This window comes from Siphateles boraxobius, unplaced genomic scaffold (genome assembly GCF_051911475.1).
Source record: "Siphateles boraxobius isolate OS27281-9 unplaced genomic scaffold, OSU_SipBor_1 8, whole genome shotgun sequence".
Lineage (NCBI taxonomy): Eukaryota > Metazoa > Chordata > Actinopteri > Cypriniformes > Leuciscidae > Siphateles > Siphateles boraxobius.
Window position 1 is genome coordinate 31,538,812 of NW_027509208.1, and position 26,061 is coordinate 31,564,872.

The window sequence follows — 26,061 nt, forward strand, 5'->3', positions numbered from 1 at the left end:
TTAATTTAAATGTTTTAATGATCATCTGTGCTTAACAGCAGAAGACATCAATCACAATGCCCCACATTAAATCAAAGCCTTAATACAGTGTGTTGATATACAAATGCTGTAATACAATTTCACACTTAAAATCAAAATATTTTGCACATATTGATATACGGAGTAAATAGAAACATGAAAATAATAATTAAAATGCAAGATTCGGTTCTTGTGCCTCCACAGTTCTAGTGTGTCATGTTGGTTCCTGGCCGAGTCTGTTATTGTTTTGTTTTTTGTCGCCAACCAGCTGAAAGTCTGAGAAGTAACAACTAAGACACACAATCTTATCCTTCATGTCAATAACATTAATGCTGCAAAGTACTTTAAAACCTACAAGACAGAGTGAAAAGAGCAAATTGTTATGGATCAGTCAGGTTTATTGGTTGTTAAAGAAAACTATCGGTTGTTGCTAAAAGAAGTGGAAAACAGATGATGTTTTAGATGTCTATCAACATAAGGGCAGCGTAGCTTTTGACTACACCATTAATCCATGTACTATGTATAAACTCATTTACTGAGTTATAGATATATTAGTAAAAAATAAAAACATAATTTTGACTGCTTGAATGTTTTCTGAAAATTAGCAGATCAAACAGAGCTCATCTATCCAAGTGCAAATGTTGTGTTTTTTTTTTTTTCAGTTTAAAAGCAAAATATACATTATTACAACCATGCCTACATTATCATAGTGCGTAAATGTTCTATTCCGGGACAGACGTATAACATTTCAGAAGCACATCAGAAGCGGTCTGCAAATTCTCAAGTTTTTGGTTTCTTCCAGTCTAAGACCAAATTTTGTACACTGCTGTTTACTAAATAATGCATTTCAAAAGTTACAAGTACCAGTCTCAAACCATCAAACCCTCAAAATCTCAAAATATTGCAGGATTTGTATGAAACAACTTTGAAAACATGTCATATTTCACCCCAAAAATGTTTTTTTTTTTAAATTATATTACAGAAAACGGGAATAGTACCCAGTTCTTATTACATCATGTGATATTTTTCAAGTTACAGTAATGTGTCCAGATGGTCTGCCCAGACACAATTATATATATATATTTTTAAATAAATGTTTTCAACAATAAAAGGCACTACAATAATTACCACCATGATGCATAAATACTTTAGAGGTAAAATAGCTAGGGGATAATTGTAACATCAGAAACGGTCTTCTCTTTATGTAAAATATAAATTTGTAATTTTTAGGGGTGAAATCTATGCACGTTTGTTTCTGCCACTGAATGAAATTCATAAAAAAGCTAATTGTGACTTTTTATCTCACAGAATTGCAAGTTATAAAGTGACAATTATGGGATTGCAGCTCACAATTCGGACTTTTTTTTCTCACAAGTGCGAGTTATATCTCACAATTCGGAGAAATAAAGATACTATTGAGTTTATATCTCGCAATTCTGACCTTCTTGTTTAGAATTGCGAGATATTAACTAGCAATTCCTAGAAAAAAAATTAGAATTTTGAGATCGCAGTCATATATTTTTTTTCTGTGGCGAAAACAAGCTGTACCATTGACATGTTCTTGACAAGCTTACTGAGATTCGCCTCTTCAGGTTTTGTTCAGATACACCCAGAAATCTAGGTGCTGGGCAGTGTCCAGGAAGAGGACAAACACACACCCCGTCTGCTGGATCTGGAAGAGGACGACAGGTTTCAGGAGGAGCCGAAAGAGTTCACAGCTCGTAATCAAACTTGTACTCGTGGGCCAAGTAGATTCTGCGGAAAATGAGCGCCGCGAGCGCGAGTGTGAGGAGCACTATGAGGACGGCACAGCCCGTGTGACTGGGGTCCTGTTGCGGGTGCGGGGGGGCGGGGGAGGCCGTGAACGTGGGGTATCTCGGGCTCTGGTTCTGCGAGCGTCGCTGACGTGGACTCGGAGCCGTTGAAACGGATGGACCCTCGCTTGATGTCTGAGCAGCCACGAATGAGGATTCAGTCTAGACCAAAAGAAAGAGAGCAAAGATCAGCACAGACACACTGGGAGCAGATGCTACTGAGCAGAGGATACACACAATCATTATTTGTTCACTCCACAGCTTGAGGGTGTGTTCACACTTGTAGTTCGGTTCACGTGGTTCATCTGGTCAGAACTGTGATGGGCAACATCACGACTATGGTGAGAAAAAACAGGTGTGCATTGAGCATTCTGTCCTTTTAGGGTCACATCTTGTCACATCATGTCCTGTTTTTGGTTTGTTTACATGTCTTTGGTCTGTGTTGAGTTCATATTTCATTCGAACCGTACCAGAGTTTGTTTGGACCAAGACCCATCTTTTCAGCGTCTCGGTCCGCTTGTTTGGTTCAGACGGCAGCGTTCACACTTATTCAAATGATCCGCAATAATGCTGCGTTCACACCAAACGCAAAAAGAGCGTCAAATTCGTATCTATCGCGACTAGTTGGATGCTTGAACATTTTGAATCCATTCGCGCGTCCAGAGTGAATAGGACGCACGTAAAAAGCAAAAGTTTGAAGCGAAATTGACGCACGTTTGAGGCGAAATCCACTTCTTGTGAGAGTTCTAGACGGTTGTCTGTTTGCAAGATGGCTGATGTTGATCGAGCATTCATCAAGAGTCACAGCTCTGTATTTGCTCTGGAGGAAAGAACAGCGGTGTAGGGGTCATCGTCGCCATACTCCACCAGACCCTCCGGAGGCGTTCCCAGTTTGGCGAGTTTCACCGTTTGCTCGAGGAGCTGCGTCTGGATGACGGCCGCTTTTAGAGGTACTTCCGCCTGTCCCGCGCCCAGTTTGAAGACCTCTTGTCCCGCATCGGAGCGAGGATCACCCCCGCCCTCACCCACCTAATCTGACATTTATTTTTGTTTTGATGATAAATGGAGCCAGCCTCCAAAAGTGATTAAAGGACAATTCTGGCCAAAAATGAACCTAGGGCTAAATAACACATGGGTACCGAGTCGCCCGTTCTCTGGGATGCGTTTTCATGATAATCGAATGTACCCAGTTTTAACGTTAGTCTTAGTTTAACCACAGATTAGGTTATAACGCTAGTGTACGGGGCATAGAATAAGTAAAAAATAAAAAACGCTAGTTAATACCATTAACAAGGCTCAAAATACACACTAACACTGTAGCATAATGAGGGTCTCTACCTGCAAACCGAAACATTGAGAACTTAGTAAGTGTACAGACAGTTTAATAAGAAGATACTTTATAAAGACAGTACACTTCGCGTATACAAGCAGGAGCCATCATGTCTCATATATTGAAATCAAGTTTTTAATGTGATAGAATATTTACTTCACCACGTGACAGCAGCAAGCAGGCTCCTGATTGGTTAACGCGGCGCCAACTGACACCAAAGTTCGGAGTTTTCAACTCAGGCGTCAGACGCGAATTCGTGTCAAATGCATGAATGCACAAAAAGCACCAAATAGCCATCTGCGCCAGATGCTCAATTCGCGTCGCAGGACCTCCAGATGCGCGTAAATGCGTCTTTACATTGACTTAACATGGAAATCACTCACGCCAGACACTCTACTCGCGTTTTGTGTGAACGCAGCACTACAGAGCAATTTCACCAGGGTTCGGTTTAATCCAACCAAACATGCCAAGTGTGAACACACCCCGAGTCATCAATGAAAATCATCACCAAGTATTTCCTGCCCCTCCCCAGCAGCAGAATGAGCAGTGAATGATGCGGTGTGAGAATGTGTGTTGTCCTGCACCTGCTCAGCTGAAGACGTGTCTTCTGTATCTCTCTCTGGTGTGAGAGATGAACTCTCCCCGTCACTGGAAGCCGCCGCCGCTGAACTGCCACTGTCCGCAGCCGATGAGCTCGACTCCGCCTGATGACACAATACATCAATGAGGACTGGGCAGTTAGTGTGCTTAATTCCTATGAAAATTGTCACAATGAAAGACTTAAAGCGATACACTACAGGTGAATAGGGTAAAAATTTTAACTTACAGATATCACCATGAAACTTTACCAGTTGATTACTCACATGAATAGGAGAAAAAAAAATATCGCAAGTTTTCGGTAATTTTATGTTTAAATATGCTAATCAGGCAATATCTAATCAAATATGCACTAATTTGCATATATTTTGAAGTGACGAATCTGACCATTGAAAAAAACAAGGTTCAAAATTATTTTGCATTTTGTTGATATATTCAATGAAAAAACATTACCAGAGGGGATTATGAATATCTCCTTTTGTTACCCTGTAAATCAGAAAATATTGCTTTTGATGAATTTAGGCGAAACCTACACACGCAAACAGACAAAGTATAGTAAAGTAAAGACCTAAATGTGTATTTTGGACTTTTTTTCAGCACAAGTCTGAAAGAAGACATGTTATTGAAGACAAATAGCCCAAAATCTCAATTTTGGGATTTAAGCGTTTATTTCATCCAATTCAAAATTGCTTTATTGGCATGACTGTACATAATACAATATTGCCAAAGCTTGGAAAACATAGAATAATTATAAAGACATCAACATAATAAAATATTAAAACATAACTTAGATTTAAATGTACAAATTAAATTAATTGTACAAATTAGCCTAACAGTGTTACAAATTAGAATATGTGTGAACATATTATTATTAAAACTTATTTTATCACCGTCTGTAGATTTCAATTAGTCGTCACCTTTATTCCTGTAGCGGTTTATACTAAATTGTTTTAAAACAGCTTCATAGTGATAAACAGGAAAATAATAAATTATGCAAACTTCGAAATCTGCTGTAAAGCAGCTCTAAAAAGACAATAGTGTCATTAAGTTCAATGTTGATTCAGTTCAGTTCAATAACACGGTTTAAAAATTTGTCAATTATGAAACAAAGTTGACTGAGCTATAAAGCAGCTCTGCAGAAAACAGTGATGTCATTGTCCAGCTCAATTCAGTTCAAGTTTTGTTCCCATTCAACAGTCAGTGTAGGCAAATCAATAATATTACTGAATATCAAGTATTTTTTAAACTCCTAATTACACATACACATCTTTAAAGGGCAGTTTCTCAAAATATGTTTCAAATCTCCCCTTCGTCTGCCCTTATTTTATACTACATTTTATTCCTACAAATATGGTGAGTTTTTCTCTCTCTCTCTGTTTACAGTATTTTCAGATTCATGGAGTGTACTCTAATATGTCAACAAAATGAAACAAGAATTTTGAACCTGTTCAAATTTCTGTTCTGAAAATGTATGCAAATTAGCACATATTTAATTAGATAATGGCTCAATTGCATATTTAAAGCTACAATATGATAAAAAAAAAACGCCACTAGGGGTCGCTAACCTCTTACAATAACAAAGGCGTAGGTTAATGACGCAGTGATAAGCTGAAGGATGGGACTTGCTGGGACTTGCTGATGGATCTAATAATGTTTATGGATGAGTGAAAACATTCATGTTTTTTAACATTATAGTGGTATGAAGCAGGTCACGATTGCTAATAAGAGACAGATATCACACGCGAGTCCCGCGGATATAAAGGAATAAGGACATTTAACTCTACCGAACTACCCGCAAGTGCTGGATTACTACTTTATTAGACGAATTAAAGTCAGTTTATTAGACGAATTAAAGTTGAGTTAACGCAACGCTGTTTCACTTGGTCTAACATTACACTATCACACTAAACAGCATTTAAATGTGTGTTGAAAGTTATAATGTTATTCTATGTGTTAGTTTGTTTGCTATATGAAACTAGCCGTAAGCTAGATCAACATTTGAATAACACACTGATCATATTCTAACATTTCATCATGTTGGGCTATATAACATTGATTTGTTTTATGTGCATTTGCTCACCTGTCTAATAAAGTATATGCAAGAGCGGTGTCGCTGTCAAGTCGTGACTCGTGAAGCTCTGTCAAGTCCAAGTCAGTCGCGGACGCTAGCTCTCGGCATCTCGAAAACACCACGCCGATATTGATCCTCATTTTAGTTCTCCTTTTTTGTCCCAAAATCTGCTTGCCATGGTCGATAATGTTTGAACGAAGCAAGAACAGCGTGCCGCTAAACGTTACGCACTATGGAGTTGTCGACGTCTGTCGCCATGGTTACGTCATGCTATGACAGTACGAGCGGAAACCGAGGATAGCGCAGATATTGTGTCATTGACAGGAGACATTTTTTTCCGGGACGGACAATTATTTAAAATTGGAATTTCTCTCAAATAAAAAGTCTTTGGAGACTGCAGGAAATATATCACACTGTGCAAGTGATTTTTGGATATTTATTACAAAATTCTTACACATTGTACCTTTAAACAACATTTAAGAAAACGTTCAATACAAATAAATGAAATTCTTATTGTATTAATCAACTGAGGAAGCACGGTGATGTCTAAACTTTTCACGCTATTCACCCGAGGCGTAATAATGTTGATGAGAATATCCTATGTTGGATGTTGATGTTGAGTGTGATGAACAGTGAGTGTCACCTTGAAGCTGATCTGCTGGGCCAGTCTGTGTGCCTGAGAGTCGACAGGTCGAAGGTCACTGTCAGGAGCGAGCGCTAGCAGAGCGGAGCGCATACAGCTGCCGCAACCTTCACAGCAGAAATCCTGAGACCTGACAAACACAACACACACATTTACGGAACATATTCTAAACGATTTATTTGTATATATTGATTTTTTAAATTAAAAATGTGCGCTCGTAATCTTTAATCAAAATATCTTCCCCTCCCTCTTGCAGCATCTCTTCTTTGTCACCTGTCACTCACATGAGATCCAACAATAGCAAACAAGTCCCGCCCTACATTTGTTCTTGTTCCTGAAGCATTTCACTCTGATATCTGACACAATCGGGAAGAAAAGACTGTCACAATTTCCTTTTTATGCTGACTTTAAACTAAGCTCAAAAAATGCACCTTGTACACTACAGTCTACAGGCTCACAAGGCTCTGGACAAGTATTTTAACGATTCATAAAAGATGAATCAGTGTCTAAAACCATGCCATTTTGACATTTAGCCGGTTAGATCATGATTTTTCGGTAGTATTACAGCACACCATGAGTGATTCAGATTGTTTTATTAAGTGCCATGTCAGCATCCAAGGCTATTTTCATGGCAAAATTCAATTACAAAAATACAAATATCATACAATAAAAACCAAACAAACAAAAACAGCAAGTTATATTATACAAGATATTTTACATTAACATATGATAAAAAAAAATCCAAAACCTTTTCAGGCATAATCTTACTAAATAAGTCCTTAAGTGAGGTAACTTCATAAAAAAGCATACTACTTGTATTAAGTCCAGGACAATCTAATAAAATATGTTTAACAGAGAGGGGAATCTTACAAAACATGCATATAGTTGGGTCTTCACCTTTGGGCAAAAAAGCATGGGTCAAACTTGTGTGACCTATACGACATCTGGTGAAGACCACTTGATCAAGTCTAGTTTTAAGAGTGATAAAAAGTCAGTTTGTAATTTTCCGGATGCGTTTCATATAGCTTATTATTCTTGCACATATTCAACTCTTCTTGCCACTTATTTAATATGTGCCGATTAATAATCGGCCTAATATCTGAAGGAGGAATTTGGCATTCGTAATTAAGATTAAGAGATTAAGAGCTTCCTTAGCAGCGGCATCAGCTCGCTCATTTCCTGAAAGTCCAACATGGCCTGGAACCCAGCAAAAGATAATACTGAAGAACTGATTTAGTAGATAATCCACTTTGGTCAACATACAGTCAACCAAAGGATGATCAATTTTTAAAATGTCCATTGCTTGAAGGCAAGATTTCAAGTCTGTAAAAATAATAGAATCTTTTTGTTGTGTATTTTCAATGTGTTTCAAAGCTAAAAGTAAAGCCCGTGCTTCAGCAGAGAAAACGGGCACTGTTTTGATGTCCAGTCACCATTGATGCCGTCACACCGTGAGTGAATATTAGCACTGCTGCTAACACTTTACAATAAGGTTCTAAAAAATACTTTAAGCATTTATTATGCTTAGTTAGTGTTAATTTCAACATTTAGTAAAACATTATTTAAATCGAAAGTTGTACCTGTAAATATTATTTAATGGACCTGAGCCAACTTGAACTAACATAAAGTTTAATAAATACTGTAACAAAATGTATTGCTCATTGTAAGTCAATGTCAGTTAAGGCTCGTTAACTAGTGAGACTTTATTGTAACGTTTATTTATTGTAAAAACCTTTACCATACTGTTTGTTGTTTGCTTTTGTAATCTGATTGTAATCTAAAAATGGTGACGTCTGTCTTGTAGTTTATATGTGTAACTTATGTTTTTGTACCTCGACGCTTTTTTGGCCAGGTCGCCATTGTAAATGAGAAAATGTTCTCAATGTGCTCACCTGGTTAACTAAAGGTTTTATTATTTTTTATTACGTCAGACTAAACAACCGGATACAGTGTTCCAGTTGTGCAAAAATACACAATATAGTAACAACCATTGTTGGGAAAAGTTACTTTTAAAAGTAATCCGTTTAAATATTGGTGCATCAATTTTTGGGGAAGATCTTGTATTGTCAATGCAAGAGTCCATCACTCTGTAAAGTCTCCTTCAGCACTGAAGACTTTCACTCACTGAGTTTAAGATCTGGACTCAGAGGAGCATCAATTCATGTGTGGAAATGATTCTTCATCTTCATGCTCCTCACAACCATTCTTTCACAATTAGAGCTGGATTAATCTTAATATTGTCATCCTGGAATATGATCATGATGCGTTTCATACATGGTTGTTTATGAAAAGCTACACACTCCATCAATAAATGTTAGAAGAACTGATGTCAAACATAATAGAAACATTAATCACAGCAATAATGATCCAGTCATACACTCAAGCATTTGTCCATTTAAATCCAAACAGCGACTTCCCCGTATTAGCGTTTTTACGGTATTTTAAGACCCTTCATGATTCCAAACGTTTGACAGGTGTTGCATTAGTAAATGAGGATGGTGGCCAGCCGATGGTTTGAAGGCAGACTGAATAACACTAGAGCCAGTGCTGTAAAACCCCAGATGTTGGGTGTTATTTTCATGTGCTGGTATGCGTGACGGGGGTGGACGTTTAATCAGCACGTGTTGATTGGAAAAACGTCGCTGAAAACAACAATCTGTCACGTCTTCAGATGTATTTGTGTGTTTATAAGGGACACAGCATGTCCACACATGCTGAAATGAGGCCTCAGCTGGATGTGATAATAGTGTATTAGGCTACGTTCACACTGCAGGCTGAAACGACCCAATTTAATTTTTTTGCCCCATGCGACCTGTATCTGATCTTTTCATGACAGTCTGAACGACACAGATCCGATCTTTTCAAATGCGACCCAGGCCACTTGGGTATGTGGTCCAAATCTGATATGTATCCGATCTTTTGAAATGCGACTTCAATCTGAACGGCCAGGTCACGTGTATCTGATCTGCACATCATTGATATGCGACAAACGTCATAATTCTGTGTTAAAGTAGGCGGGAATGAGAAGATAAACAACAACTATGGCGGACGATGCTGATTTAGCGAGGTTTCCACTGTTGACATCCATGTTTAGCTACTTCCGCATACAACAAGTGACGTCGTTGACCGTTGAGTACTCTTCTGCGCATGCGGGTCACTTCTGGGTCATTTCACGTTCACCTTCACGTTCACACAGGAGATCACAAAAGGTCGAATTTAATTGGAAATGTGAACGGCCTTGCAAAAAAATCAATTTTTTTCAAAAAATCGGAATTGAGCATTAAGCCCCTGCAGTGTGAACGCAGCCTTAGTCTCTGGGGCAGTGATGTATCAGATGACAACATCATCAATCCACCCATTCTCTAAACCGCCTGTCTAATGTCTGGTATCCCAGGGTCACAGGGCTCCCACACAGACCCACACATGATGACAACACCATGCTACTATACATACATTTATTATTTTTGTAACTTTTACCATCTGTTTGCTACGTTCTGAGTTTCGTATTTCGGTTGTTGCTCTCCACTTTCTCTCTCCATTATCATAACTCTCAGGTTTTGTCATTCGTCATTGTTCAAAAGTTTTCTGAAGCTATTCCATATAGTTTAATGTGAGGAACAGATTTAAGTCATTCAATTTATCTTCACCTAAGTGCTTCCCTCCACTGCGGCTGTCAGTCATTCTCCATTCAGCATTCAAACAGCACGTCGCGCTCGGGTACGACAGTCAACACCATGAAACTCTCTCCAAGATGATACAATGTTTCTGTTATTATACTGTAGATCTGTAGATAAAGGTCTATGGTTTGCATAAAAGGGCTTTATCTTGCTGGAGTTTGACATGTTACTTTCTCCCGGGTGTCTGTTAGATCACAACACTGGAGTAGAGAGCGATATAATTGTCCTTCACGTGCACATTAACTGAAATTTAAAACTGTTAAAAGGCTCAAACTAATGAATAAATAAATAAATGTATATCTTCCCTTTGTGCTTTGAACTTTTCAATGCGAAGCGCTGCGCGCCGTGACTCCATGTTGCTTCAAACACATCATTCTGCGCACGGGATGCGCATAAGTGTTTCGTGCCGTTTTGAATTGGAGCCTTTCATATTAAAATACTTTTGCGCAATGGCAGTTTATTGATAGCCTTAGTTGTTCTGTCCAATCTATCATATGTTGCTGCTTCATTAAAAAGCTGCACTTAAATTTTTTAAAAAGAAATGTCTTTTAATTATATAATATATATTTTGTCTGTATATCGTTTTAAAAAGTAAGGAAAATAATGTTAAAGTCAAGCTTGATGCCTTTAACAAAAGAATAATCACAGTCTCTTCCCCACAGTGAGGCATACAGATACAGTTTATTAGGTAATTCGGCACTGTTTTTTTAAATATTATTTTAGTATTGGATCGGTACTCTGTGTCGGCCAATACTGAATCCCAGGTATCGGAATCGGTATCGGAGGGAAAAAAGGCGGATCGTGCCACCCCTAGTATAAATACATCAGCTAAGGCGCATGTGTGACTCTTTGTGTTTTTTTTACTTGGTGTAGTTTAGTTGAGCATCCTGACACTGAAGATTGTTTATTTTCATTGTGCTGCTTTTTCTTTTTTCTTTACTATTTAGATTAGACCTAACGAGAAGGCGGAAGAGTTTTTCGTTGAATTGTTTTCTTTGATTTAAAACCGCTCATAGCCCACCTCTCCTGTGTGTTTTTTTTTCTTCTGCAACTTGTATATGTATTGGAAATGATATTTACAAGAATAATCGTCTCTGTTTGATTTATATACACACACAAGCTTTTGGCAACTTTATCAACCTTTCTTTTGCTAATTTAATTTAAAGTTTTTTATCCTTGCGTTATATCCTCTAATAGCCCATTTAAAAAGTGGGCATATCACTGTTAAGCGGTTAACTGTAATTTACCATATATGGTGAAAAACAGTAAATGTTTTAACCCTCTGAGGTTGCGCGATAGTCTCGCTTTTTTTCTTATCAGTGCAAAAGAAACTCAAAATACTCTGTTGATTTTGATCTTACATATTAAGTGTTGTACATCATTAGATCCTGATAAGTGTCTATTTTTTTGTGGATACTGACAATAAAAACAAAGTTTGTGCTTTTCGCCAAATGAAGAAAAACAAACATGATGCGCGTTCTGCCTTCTCTCTGTCAGGTAAGTCCATTCTGAAACGTGTCCGAAAATTAACTGTAATTCCGCGAATACTTTACATACAGGCACGAGTGTTTTTCCATAATGAAGCTTGAACTCTCTTCTTTTAAATGAATTCATTTATATAAAAAAACAAATATTCTCAGTTTATGTAATCTGTATGAAAAGAGAGAGATGTCAGTCTTTTTCTTTCCAGCTCATTATACCTGATTACGCGTTAATGTGCCACGCCCACAGAGAGCGCGCGGTATTCAAACGCAAATGATCTAAGGCAAGCCATTCAAACATGCCAACGCCCACCAGCTGGATTATAAAACACATCGTGTTTAGTAAGTTTCTTACTACCGCTGTGAACACAGCGTATCCCTACGCTGTGAATAATAATACCATCTAATAATCCTGGAAAATGTACCAGAAGTGCTGGTAGTTTCATTTCGAGGAGCAACGGATCCAGCTGATGTAGTAAGTCATTTATTCTTAAGTGCTTTGTTCTAATCGCGATATTGAATAGTGTCTGACTGTAAACCGCAAAAAGACTGTTTAAATATGAATGTGTGTAGACTAAATGATGAATGAACGGCACAGGCGCACGCGCTTTGTTTACTACAGTTATACAGCGTGTGTCTGTGCCGTTCATTCACTCTCGCACCTACATTAGTAAACGTTATGTTTACATGAACACATCCAAACTATATTGCTATAGCCTACTAAGATGAGTAAAAATATACTGAAATATGTTGAAATAAAATGTCTGTATAAGCAACAAACTGCAAATTCACATGTATACGCTTATATATCATACACAATATGTTACAGACTAAATATGAATGTTTAGACAAGATTTTGTGATTAGTTTTGGATAGATTATAAAGTTTTGACTATAAAAAAAAGACTACTATCTAATTAAATAGGTAAGCTTTTGTTCACAAATTTCTACTCATAGTTAAATATACTATATGATGTTTTGTCAAAAATAAAGTAGGTATATTGAATTATCAACTAAGATGTTATTATAGTGTTTGTTCCAATATTCAAACTAATGAATCCTTACCTTTTTTAATATGTATGATAAAATGTATACTTTTTACAAAGAAATACACTTGAAATATTGTTAAAATTGTTATTATTGTTGTAATTGTAACCTATTTGTAATTGGTTACAATTTCTAATTGTAAAATATGTATATATAGATTATTTCTTTTGTCCTTGCATTCTTTGGGACCCTGTGACACACCTGTGTGAAAGCTGCATATTAATTAGCCTCATTATGTATGTGGCACATTATCCGGCCTTTGTCTTCTCAGGTGTGAACACGCCTCCATGCATATTGCCTTTCCAAACAAAAGGTGTCTTATAAAATTTAAATCAATGTATTGTTTTGTGTGAATGATTAGTCAGGATGATTTTCAGATCATTTTGAAGAAAAAATTCTAGGCAACAACACTCATTAGTCAAAAGTCTTGTGGACACATATTTAGTATGCGTTTTAAGAAAAAAGCAAAAAGACCTTCCTTTCTACAAGTCCCTGCCTGACACGTCACGTATGATTATGCACTTTGCATCAAGTATGTGTGTGTAACCCTGATGCTGTGTATGACGCCGTGCACAGCCTACACATGAGGACTGACCATGTTTTTCTCAGATGAAAATTAAGAGGTAGAATACCGACATCTTACTTTTTAGCGAGAGCTCTTCTCTCCTCAGGAGTGTAATCCAGAGATCCTATCGCTCCTTCCCCTTTAGTCGGCATGAATCCAATGATCGCTATTAAAGCTGTCCGAACTGACACAAAGAGAAAAACATACAGGTTCATGTTTATGGGGTTAGGATTGTTGCATTATTCCAAAATAGATTGAGATTCACAAACAAATGTAAAGAAATTCACAAAAAAATATCAAATTCACAAATAAATAGATTAAGATCCACAAATAAAGGTAAAGCATTTAACAAACATTTATTAAACTCAAATAAATAAAATGAGATTTGCAAATCTTTTTTTTTTTTTTTAACAAATGTGTTTTATGGCACAAACACAGCTCTGCCTGGCATTTATTTGTGAATCTCTTCTTGTGCATTTGTAAATCCCCTCACGCATCTGTGGATTTTGAAACACTTCTGGCGTCAATGTGCAGACAAATCCACAAATAAGTGACTCCACCCACTGTTTCCTCAAGCCAATCAGATAACGGCCACACTGAGCTGACCAATCGTAGCACGTTCTCGCTACAACCAATCACATTAGGCTTTACACTCGGGGCGAGAACTGGATCTGATTAATTTTGCAGATATTTGCACCCCTGAAAGGAGCTGTAATGGGCGCTTCATTCAAATTAGCTGTTTGTGTGGTTAAAACACCCCGTTTCCAAAAGATTGTTGGAGTTTAAGGCTTCTTTATATTTCCATCAGGATAAATCAGGATAAACTCAGGATTACACACAAATTATGATCATCACAGATCCCGAGCATTATATAGCCTAACACCCTCTCTACACCGGACTCAGGCGGCGCGTCAAAAGCAAATGCCTGCCGCCGTAGCAGTTTCAAATCATGTACAACTAACATGTTTGCAATGTTAACACATTTTGCCCATGACGTCTGTTTTCTTACCTGCAGAAATATGACATGTCTATAATCTTCTTTATTGACTAGTGCTGGCTAAAAAAATTCATAGTTTGTGATAGTGTCTACACTGGACCCGGCGCAGCGACACGATGATTCATTGATAGTAAATGGATGCCCGTTCTTCTTCTGAAGTAGTGCTACTACATAGGAGTGTAAATATTAATCGATTCCTATCGATGCATCGATTATACAGCCGACGATCCGATGCATCGATGCGTCCGCAAGAGTATCGATTAATGTGTTTGTTTTGCCGCCTGTCTATTTTCAGCATCCGCTCATATGCGTACAAACGATTGTTGTTATGCACTGGGCTAATGTTAGTTAGTCACCGAACTAAACTGCCAGTGTGAATGCACCCTCAGTCACTTAGTCGGCAAATTCCAAGCTAGCAGTTACTCAGGGCTGCCAACTCTCACGCATTGAGAGTGAGACTAACGCAATTGACTCAATTCTCACGCTCACACAACACATCCCCGATTTCTCACGCTGAAGAAGATTGCCCAGCAACATTGATCAAAAAGTTGCCCTGTGTCTCACCACCTTAACGAAATCCAAATTTTAAACATATTTTACTGAGGCAATATTATGGGCTTTAGCCTTAAACTTCTTATTTGAGCCAATGCAGATGAATGAATAAAAGTTATTTCAGGGCAAGACCACCCCGAGTGTAAAGCCTAACGTGATTGGTTGTAGCGAGAACGTCCTACGATTGGTCAGCTAATGTGGCCGTTATCTGATTGGCTTAGGTAAACAGTGGGTGGAGTCACTTATTTGTGGATTTGTCTGCACGTCGACGCTAGAAGCGTTTCAAAATCCACAGATGCATGAGGGGATTTACAAATGCAGAGAAAGCGGTGCACAAATAAATACCAGGCAGAGTTGTGTTTGTGATATAAAACACATTTTTAAATATATTTTTTTTATTTGCAAATCTTATTATATTTACTTGTGAGTTGTATAATTTTATTGAAACTCTTTACATTTATTTGTGGATCTTAATCTATTTATTTGGAATAATGCAACAATCCTAACCCCATACATGTTGGATGAAAAGGCAACTAAAGGATGAAGATTGGAGCAGATGCGCTGTAAACCTGCTGTGTGCAGATTAGCAGCAAGTGGATTCATTTCATGTCTGGCTCATTTTTTATTTTGCATATAGAAAATTAAGGCTGTTTTAATTTAATAATAAAAAATTGTGTGTGTGTGTATATATATATATATATATATATATATATATATATCAATGGCTATTCAGTTTTTTAGAGGTGGTATAAACGCAATTCATGAAGACACTCACTACTCCATGATGGCTGCCACGTCTCTGGATGGTGACCGGAAATACTCAGACAGATCTTCTTCCCAACCTCAAACCTTCCATTGGCCTGAGGATGAGAGGAACGTTTTTATTCATTACAAGAGAAACAGAGAAGCACAACAGAAGAATGGTTAGGGGAAGAGGAAGTCAGTAGATCATAAGGAGGACACAGAAATGAGCATTGTTAATTTATCCACGTATTAATATCTTCCAGTTCATAGAGGTTTTTTTTAGATGGATGCAGAGGCTTTTTAAGTAGGGTTAGAATCTGCGATCTCTGACCCAGTTTGTTCAGAGACCCTATTGGGTGAACTGGAAGTGGGCGGAGTCACACAGACCAAAACAAAAACAGACATTCGGACACAGAACGCACATTTCAAGGTAGAATAACTGGAGTAGAAGAGTTTTTCAGAGAAACGAGTGTGAACTCAGCATGGTTCCTAAATATCTGCAAACATATGGTATTTTTATGCTTTAGTACAGTCAAAAAAATTGCATACAGCATCTTTAAGTGATAAAAAGCAGGTGGAAACATTTTACAAAAGGCAAATACTTGTGCAACACTTTAAGTTTTACTACCAAATTCTATGTTATATTATGTAATTAATCTTATACTGAAAAAAATTATTCACAATCTTGCAATCTCAAAAACTATAGATATAAAAAAGCCGGTTCACTCCTATTACTTATGAATAAATAGAACAAACTGCAATGACTAATATAGCAGAATTCGCCCCGCCTACTAAGTAAAAAAGAGCCAATCACTGATTGGTAAAGTCATGGCGTCACTGCCGCTGCGATTCCCAGAGAGACCGGAGAGGACTGCACATGTGCATTGGCTGGTCTAGCCTGAAAAATACGCTTTTTTGTGATATTTATGCGACACACAGTCCATGTCAGATTTTGTGAGTAGGTAAATATCTGTCTATATCAGCAGGTATCAATAGTCTGTAATTTTCATTCAAAAAAAGAAACCGAAACTAGGACTGCAGAAAGAAACTGTAAACAAAGCAGTGCTTGCTTATTATTTTGAATATCAATCACGCAGATCAATTTCTTAAATTATGAGTAACCTTGGATTGCTCTCTGTACGTCGATCGAGACTGAAACATCGAGGTTACCGAGCCTTTGAAATAGCAGGCCCCAAATTATGGAATTCCCAACCATTATCAATTAGAACAGAGACGTCAGTTGCCACCTTCAAATCAAAGCTCAAAAGACACTTTCTTAATGCTGATTCTTAATCTACTTTCTTAACCTGTAACTGTATTGTATTCTATGTGCTATTTATTTTAGTATTCCTGTATTCACAATGACTGCACTTGCAATTTTACTATATCTTTGTATTGATTATTTTGTCCTGTTCAGCACTTTGGTCAACCATGGGTTGTTTTTAAATGTGCTCTACAAATAAATAATGATGATGAAAAAATAATGATGATGATGATTATTATGACAATATTTGTGCACTGGATTGCTAAGGTAAGATGATATAAGAAGATAACAGCCTTCTGTCTTGGCCGTCTTGACTTCTTTACTCGCTTTAATCACTTTTATTCTTGTGCACTGACTCATTCGCTAAAATAAAAACTAGCCCAACAGACTTGGTGCATCACGGCCCTATAAGAACCGACTCATGAGTGACTTTTCCTCACGAATGACAGCACACCGGTCACAATGCATGGGAGAGGAGTTACACAATAGAAATTAGTGGTGCCTGTTTTAGTGTCACACAGGGATTTTGTTCTAAAAGTTAAAAGCTTTCTTTCGAGGCACCTGTAGATGCAATAGCATAGCAGAAGACATGATAATTCAAGAACTATTCATGAAAACAAGTGTCATGCAAATCATTGGGTTCCAGTATTTTTATGGAATATGTACACTCAAAAAAATAATTGTTGCCTCTTGTTAAATTTAATTAAAATAAGCTAAAGTAACACGATTGTTTAATATTTTAATTTTGATAATTAAATTGTGTTCAATCAACCTAATATATTTAAAACCGAAGTTTACTTAATTAATTTGTGTGAAAACTACATAATTTTTGTTGACAACTAACTGGGCAGTGGATCTGTAGTTCCCAGCATGCTTTGCAAGGGACTGCATTAGGAGGGTACATTTAGGGATTGAAGTGTTATTTTATGTGTTTTTCAGTAAATGGAAAGATGTTGTTAGTTAATGTTAGTACTTAATGTTCAGTTATGTTAGAAACTTTCTGTAATGTTTTTGAATTTTGTGGTTACCATTATCCAATCCAATCCAATCCACTTTATTTCTATAGCACATTTTATAAACAGAAAGTTTCCAAAGTGCTGCACAGAAGATTCGAACATACAGATCAAATTACATACAATAAAAACAGAATTACGAAATTAAGAACATCTCAATCCTAAATTATATTTAAAACAATAAAACAATAAAAGACATCAGAGGACCACACAACTCACAGGGTGTTAAAAGCCAAGGAATAAAAATGTGTCTTTAGACGAGACTTAAAACTCTCAACTGTCGAAGCAGTTCTAACATGGAGGGGCAGCGCGTTCCAAAGTTTTGGTCCCACCACAGAAAAGGCCCTGTCCCCTCGAGTTTTCAGTCTTGTCTTGGGAACCGCGAGCTGGAGCTGGCCCTCCGACCTCAGTGACCTCGCTGGCGCATAAATTTGAATGAGGTCCGCAATATATGTTGGGGCCAGTCCATTTACAGCTTTAAAAACAAACAATAAAATCTTAAAATCAATCCTAAAATGAACAGGAAGCCAGTGCAATGAGGCAAGAATTGGAGTTATGTGTGTGCGCTTTTTGGTTCCTGTTAAAAGTCGTGCTGCAGAATTTTGGACTAACTGTAAGCGTGAAAGTGTGTTATGATTTATACCGGTATAGAGTGCATTACAGTAGTCTAATCGAGAAGAAATAAAAGCATGTGTAGCTTGTTCAAAACTGTTAAAAGACAAAAACGGTTTAACTTTAGCTAAAAGGCGAAGATGATAAAAACTAGATTTCACAACCGCATTTATTTGTTTATCAAATTTAAAATCACTGTCTATTTTAACCCCCAGATTAGTTATCACAGGATGCACAAAGTCGTTTAGGCGGCCCAAATCTATCATGGGGTTTGTGGGGCCAAAATAAATGATCTCAGTTTTACTCTCATTTAGTTTTAAAAAATTTTGTGCTAACCACGCTTTGACATCGTTTAAACAGTCCAATAGAGGTGTCAGGGAGCTGCCTTCATGCTTTCTGATTGGCAAATAAATTTGGCAGTCATCAGCATAAAGATGATAAGAGATGCCATGTTTTTTAAAAATTTGTCCCAGTGGAAGGAGGTAAATAGCAAAAAGAATAGGACCAAGAATTGATCCCTGAGGGACCCCACAGTTAAGAGGCAAAGTTGATGAGGTAAAGTCGCCCGTTTTAACAAAGTAGCATCTCCCGAAAAAATAAGACTGAAACCATTTTAGGGCAATCCCCCTGACTCCCACACAGTTTTCCATACGAGATAAAAGAATTGTGTGGTCGACTGTGTCAAAAGCAGCAGTGAGATCTAAAAGCACTAAAATGGCTGAATCACCAGAATCTGTCATTAAAAACAGGTCATTTAAAACCTTTAAAAGTGCAGACTCAGTGCTATGAAATGCTTTAAAACCTGACTGAAAAACATCTAAAGTGCCATGTGCTTCCAAAAAAGACTGTAACTGCATCAATACACATTTTTCCAAAATTTTTGATAAAAAAGGAAGTTTTGAAATAGGGCGATAATTTGAAACATTTGTGGAATCAAGTCCAGCTTTCTTAATTAGTGGTTCAATCACTGCTTTTTTACAAAATGCAGGCACAACTCCAGAAGACAGACTACTATTTATAATTTCTTCAACATGAGAGCCAATCGTTTCCCACACATCCTTAAAAAGGCGTGAAGGGACAGGGTCCATAAGGGATGTGGAGGGTTTAATTTGAGAAACGATCTTTGTAAGAGATGGTAGTGAAACTAGCTCAAACTGACAGAAAATACCAGAGCAATGCATGTTTACAGAGAAGTTAAGAAAAGAGGGTGATATATTGGCTCTGATATTTGAAACCTTACTATTAAAAAATTCCAAAAATGTCTCACAGATATCAGGTGAAAATTCACTAGAGGTGGATTGTGGAGGGTTCAATACAGACCCAATGATTTTAAAAAGAACACGTGGATTGTTTGCATTTTGAGAAACTATTTCTGAAAAATATTGTGTTTGTTTAGCTTTAACAATTTTTTGATATTTTCTCCAACTCTCCTGTAAAATCTGATAAAACACCTGAAGCCCATCCTTTTTCCACCGGCGCTCTGCCCTTCTACACTCTCGTCTGGCTGCGCGTGTGGCTTCACAGTGCCATGGCTCTGGCTTTGGTCTAGGGCGCATAGCTCTAATTGGAGCTACAGTGTCCAGGACCTCAGAACAGGTGGACAAAAAAAACATTACTTAGTTGCTCTGTGTCTAAGGCAGCGGAGTCGCCGTTTGCATGTACATGTGTAGCAAAAAGAGAAGAAAAACACAAGGAAGTGTCTGGCTTCAGAGTGCGGCCATAACGCACGGGAGCGGATGTTTTAACTAGCTCGTTAAAAACAAAATCAAACATGACAGGACAATGATCCGAAAAAATAGCATCAGACACTAATACATTATCAATAGGCAACCCATAGGACAGTACAAGATCCAGTAAATGCCCATGTATTTGTGTGGATCCTGCAACATGTTGAGTTAAATTAAAACCATCAATCAAATTTAAAAACTCTTTCGCCATAGCCTTTGAAGGGCAGCAGACGTGTACATTAAAATCACCAACAATTAAAATCTTATCATAATTCGTCCTTACAACTGCAATGAAATCTGAAAAGTCCTTTATAAAGTCATGATTATGCTTTGGCGGCCGGTATATCACCGCGCACAAAACAGGATTTCGCGCACCCAGTTCAAAGCAACTTAGCTCAAATGAAGTAAAAGCCATCGACAATGGCTTACAATGTAAGTGACTCTTTAGTATTGTGGCAATACCCCCTCCACGTCCAGTCGTACGCGGTGTATTAATAAAAGTACACTCGGGAGGTAGCAGTTCCGAGAAGGCAGTGGACTCACCCAGATTAATCCATGTTTCCGTAATAAAGAATAAATCCAATGAATGCGTATTAAAGAAGTCCTTTAGAATAAATGACTTGTTCATCACGGATCTTGCATTGACAAGTGCACACCTGGTTGAAGCCTGGACGCGATTTGCTGCCGAAGCTACCCTGCTCAGCGGCTGAAGATAACCAGGGTTCACTCCGCGTAGACGCAGTCGGCGGTGGCGCACAGCAAGACGCTCATCCAGTTTACCGACCACAGGGACCAGATAGCTGCCAGCAGGAGCGAAGATGCGCCGAGATATCAGGCGATGAAAACAAGCCTCATACTCTTGAGGGATACTTGTGTGGGACCACGCCAAATTTGGAGATATTGCTAGCCAGGATTTCAGCCTGACTAGCCTACCGCTGCGCACTCCTCTGCGCCGGCGTTTCCTGGGAAGCAGCGCCTTCAGACGGAACAGGTGCTCTGGTATATCCGCCAGATAAAAGGGACACGACTTTGAAGATCCCTTGTTATTATATTCAGCACACGAATCCACTAAAATTTTAATATTTAAGAGCTCTATGCGATCGTACACCCGCAGAGAGTCAGTGGTCCTAATGATACTCAGTAAAAACAGTATAAAACTTGTAACAGTCAGGATAGCCAAACGGCGAGCCAGCCACGCCGGCGCCATCTTGCAGAAGAGTTGCATCTTGCATTATGCAGAAGAGTGACGAACTGTGTTCAGGCTGTGGGCACTCAGTATACACTACATGCATTAAACCTCACTCACAGACTTGCATAAGTCATATCTAATATTACTATGTAAAAAGTCGTTTTAATTCAATTGAACGCCAGTAGCTTCTATCATTGAAGTAACTATAAAGTCAAATTAGCTAAAATTACAATGTTGGTGATTTTACGCAGGACAAAAATTAAATCTAGGTAACTTGACAAAACTTTATCTAGTAGGAATGACAATTATTTTAGTAGTCTTTACTTAATGAATTTAAATTCATACAGCAAGATTACAACAAATCATTCAAACAAATTAGATTCTGTTGGTAAAATGTAATTCAATTTCATGGAAAAGTGTTCCTTAATTTAATTAATTTGGTTCAACGGCTTATTTTTGTAAGATGTGTGGAGGACTGTGTAAGCTTAAAATAGAGGCATTAGGTTTAAAGGTTGTATCAGTGATTTCAGGCCCAAAAATAAATGTCTAATCTTTCCTAACGATCCGCTAGCTGCCCGCCCCATAAGCTTGCCGTCCAAAAACCGCGTCTCTGTAGGCAGCCTAGGCTCTGAGATCTGCACACAAAAACAAATGGGTACAACCACCACTCAAAACCAAAATAAAGTGTTCCAACCAATCACTGACAGGGGCGGGTGTTGTGAGGTTTTGCGCTCGTGCACGGCTGGACGCGAAATCGGAGCAACACCCGCCCCTGTCAGTGATTGGTTGGAACACTGTTTATTTTGGTTTTGAGTGGTGGTTGTACCCATTTGTTTTTGTGTGCAGATCTCAGAGCCTAGGCTGCCCACAGAGACACGTTTTTTGGACGGCATGCTTATGGGGCGGGCAGCTAGCGGATCGTTAGGAAAGATTAGACATTTATTTTTGGGCCAGAAATCAATGATACAACCTTTAAGTAGTAGACGACACTTGTCTTACGGTGAGCAGAATGATGCTGGGGGGCTTCATGGGGTATTCAGGGGGCAGCACGATCCGACCGTGATAAACTCCACCATCGAAATCTGAGTCTGGAGGTCCTCTAACGGAGAAATGCCACTCAAACAGGTTATCCTGATCAACACATGAGAGTCATATCACACACTGAAGGTCACAGAGAAAAGCAACAGCATGATGATTCAACATGAAATTGAATCAGTTGACCTCTCTGACGCTAGAGAGCACGAACTCACCCTTCTTTAACTATAATGGTGTACCATATACCCAGTAATAACATAATCTTGGGTTCATGTAAAGCCTCAGATAAAACCAAAGCTCCAACCATATTTCTTAAAGGGGTCCCATTATGCTTTTTTTCCCAATGTTCATCTTTCTTTAGTGTGTGATGTTGCCGTTTGCTCATGAAAAAGGTCTGTAAAGTTAGAAAGCCACTCTGAAAGGAGTTATTCACTATATAAGTGCCAGTGCGCACTAGAGCTGCACGATTAACCCTTAAAAGACTGCGATCTTGATTGCGATCCCGTGCAAACTTATTCATAAATGACAAAGATTCGCCTGTGTCTAAATTAAACCTTTGACAAAACCACAGCGAACATGAATATCTGCGTTTAAATCTGCCGCTGAGCCAGAGAGCAGTCGTCATGAAACAGCTTCACAGACAGTCTTTTTAACCGCACAATATAGTTATTTCTTTGTTGCAAATATTCACAGTATCACAGAAGTGCTGAGATAAAAGTTTATAGTTTGAATATAAACACTAATGTCTACGGAAGCAAACAAAATTGAGCAAATCACCGTTTGAAAGTAACTTGGCACTTCAAATAAAGATTGTATCAATTACATAATTATGCCAGTAGGTGGCGACAAGTGCCTGTTAAAAATGTGTTTATTATTGAATCATTCATTCAAGATATTCGTTCAAAAACAGTAATGAAACAAGTGAAGTCATAATGAGCGAGTCATTAATTATTCATTCAAACCGATTTTAATGAAATAATTTAAAAAATTCAAATAGACGGCAGGAATCCATATTTTGTCAGAACTTGTCGAATATCTCACACTATTCCTCATTTAAGTAATTCCTGCTAGAGCGGCTCGATTCTGGAAAAATTGAGAATCACGTTTTTTTGTGTGTGTAAAATGTAGGCTAGATCGCGATTCTGAAGGAGAAAAAAAAAAACCTAAACAAATAACACCTAGACACCTAAACAAAACATACAAACTAGAGGTTCAGACAAAGTGTTCATTGCTTTAGTCCATTAAAAAATATATAAATTTTACATTAGAACAAAATGATAACAAAATATATATTTGAATGCAGTCAATGTCTTATTGATAGAGACATGTTTCGTTATTAAATGAATCCGCATTTGTGAATAAATCTTTTAAATGAATGATTCAATGACAAACACTCACTTATCGTAACAACAAGAAATTCAATACATGTGTCAACATTTTTAAAAGATAATACTTTCAAAAGATGAATTTCATATTTTGGTCTCTACCGTAGACATCGTAGCGATCATTTTCAATTCATTCCTACAGAAGATGACCTTTGCGCCGTAGTAGGCAGAGGAATCGCTGTCATTTAGGAGTAAGACAGCGTGGGTGTTTGAATCGAGATCTCAATCTTTTCACGATTAATCGTGCAGCTGTAATTCCTGCGCGAGACATGTTTACAGCGCCTCAGGAAGCTGATACTCACTTTAAGGGGCGTTACATTTACAACACATGCTCTAATCCGTCAACCAATCACAACAGACTGAGGCCGGCTGGCTAACCAGAGCTGGCCGTGATTTTTGGCGGGTTTTAAAAAAACAAAACTAAAACAGAGTGTTCAGACAGACGGTGAAACAGGTGCTGCAACAACGTAAACAAATTATAAGATTTTTTTTTTTAAGAGTATTTTGAACATTAAATGATGTAAACATTCCAGTAGACCCCAAAAACTAATAGGACCCCTTTAAGGATGTTCTTTGACAGGCATATGTATATAAAACATATTATTATATAATAATAAAAAATATAAATGTAATTACTAATTGAATTATAATGATCAAACTAGACATGTCTGACCTCCAGTGGCTGAGCATGATAATGTTGGGTCGGGTCCCGGAGTTCAGCTGCCTCTTTCATCAACCTCTTCACAGCTAATGAACAGAAGAAAACACACATTTGTCACTGAGCTGCGAATCTTATGTCAATATCTGCAACAAATATTCAATATAATGACTGGCCCCAATAAATAAGGCGTGTAATATAAAGAATATATTGACTCTGATGTGTCTGCATTACAGTAGACCTGCACTAGATTGGTTGTTGTGTTATTAGTCTCTCAAAAAATATGTGGGGTCAAAACTGAATCATTTTATTATATTTATTAGGAACCGTTTAATAAGTTGTGTTTACAAATGTTATAATTAATTAATAATTAGCAAAACAAGGCATGGAAAAAAAAGCATAGCAATTTGGCTCTAGTGAAATTATTGCAGGACAAAACGTGTGTGTGTGTGTGTGTGTGTGTGTGTGTGTGTGTGTGTGTGTACAATAAAACAATATAAACAGCTTAGAAACAGGCATATATTTACATGCTAATGCAGAATTGATTCGTGAAATATAAAAAACTGTGAAATTACAAAATGTATATCATAAAGTATAAATGTAAAAAATGTGCTGGAAATGTAGGCAGCACATCATGTTATTTCACTCAATAGTGATATAAATACATTTCAATGTTTGAATTTAAAGATATTTTTGTTTACTGGTGTATAAGTTCTTTACTTATAAACAATTGTTGTACTATTTCACCGCTGTAAAAACAAGTAAGACTTTATTTTGCGGTCTAACTTACAGTAATTATGCAACTAATCCTAAACCAAACCCTAATCCTTAAGTACATGCAGTTAATTAATATTACTCAAATGTATAATTACACTGTGACATGGACACCTTAAAATAAATGGCAACCAATTAAATGTGTGATTTGATTATTAGAAATAGTATTCGCTTGACAAAATAATCATAGTGCCATCTCCAGTGTCAAACTGAATAAATCTTTTACAATTACTGTATTAATGTTTGCTGGTTGCTTCCGAATATATTGTATTATATATTATATACAGTATACAGTGGTGGTAGTACCCTGGTACTATGGCTATATACCATTATACTGCATTATAACCATATTCATTCATGTACATGGAATGGTAGTATGTAATTTTTGCTCGACGCATTCCACCTCAGAATGAGATGAACTATTGACACACATAACGTTCCTTAACGAGCTAATCCAGCTAACGTTAACGTTAGCTCATGACATTTAAGGGCTGAATGTGTGTATAACGCCTTTACAGAGCACATAACTCATGCCATTAAATTTAATATCGATGATGTAGAAAAGATGTGATGACATACCTGGACTCTTCAAGTTATATTTGCTCTCCATGACGGAACAAACCTTGCGCTAGGCTGGTATTTTCCGTTCAGGTTATTTGTTGTGTGTGTGTGTGTGTGTCTTGGGATTTCGGCCAGGTGTTTATCTAGAGCTGTAATCCTGACGTGGCAGCACTGAAGTGTTTTGTTACTTTCGAGATGAATTTTCTCAGATGTCACAGGATATTAAAAAAATGAAAACAGGAAGTAAAATTTGCGTTTGAATGGCGGAACTTTATTGATGCGCTTCACACGAACAGCGGTATGTGACG

At 37.6% G+C, this 26,061-nt stretch overlaps 1 protein-coding gene across 1 annotated transcript; it reads right to left on the reverse strand.

Moving 5' to 3' along the window:
- On the reverse strand, nt 1-26,015 carry ube2j1 (ubiquitin-conjugating enzyme E2, J1). The gene is made up of 8 exons (XM_077219670.1): nt 25,772-26,015; nt 24,434-24,507; nt 22,340-22,471; nt 15,567-15,651; nt 13,321-13,426; nt 6,474-6,603; nt 3,747-3,866; nt 1-1,994 (listed from the first exon to the last, which is right to left on the reverse strand). The coding sequence occupies exons 1-8, from the start codon at nt 25,800-25,802 to the stop codon at nt 1,731-1,733; spliced, it is 942 nt and encodes a 313-aa protein (XP_077075785.1). The 5' UTR covers nt 25,803-26,015; the 3' UTR covers nt 1-1,730.
- Between the last annotated feature and the right edge of the window lie 46 nt (nt 26,016-26,061).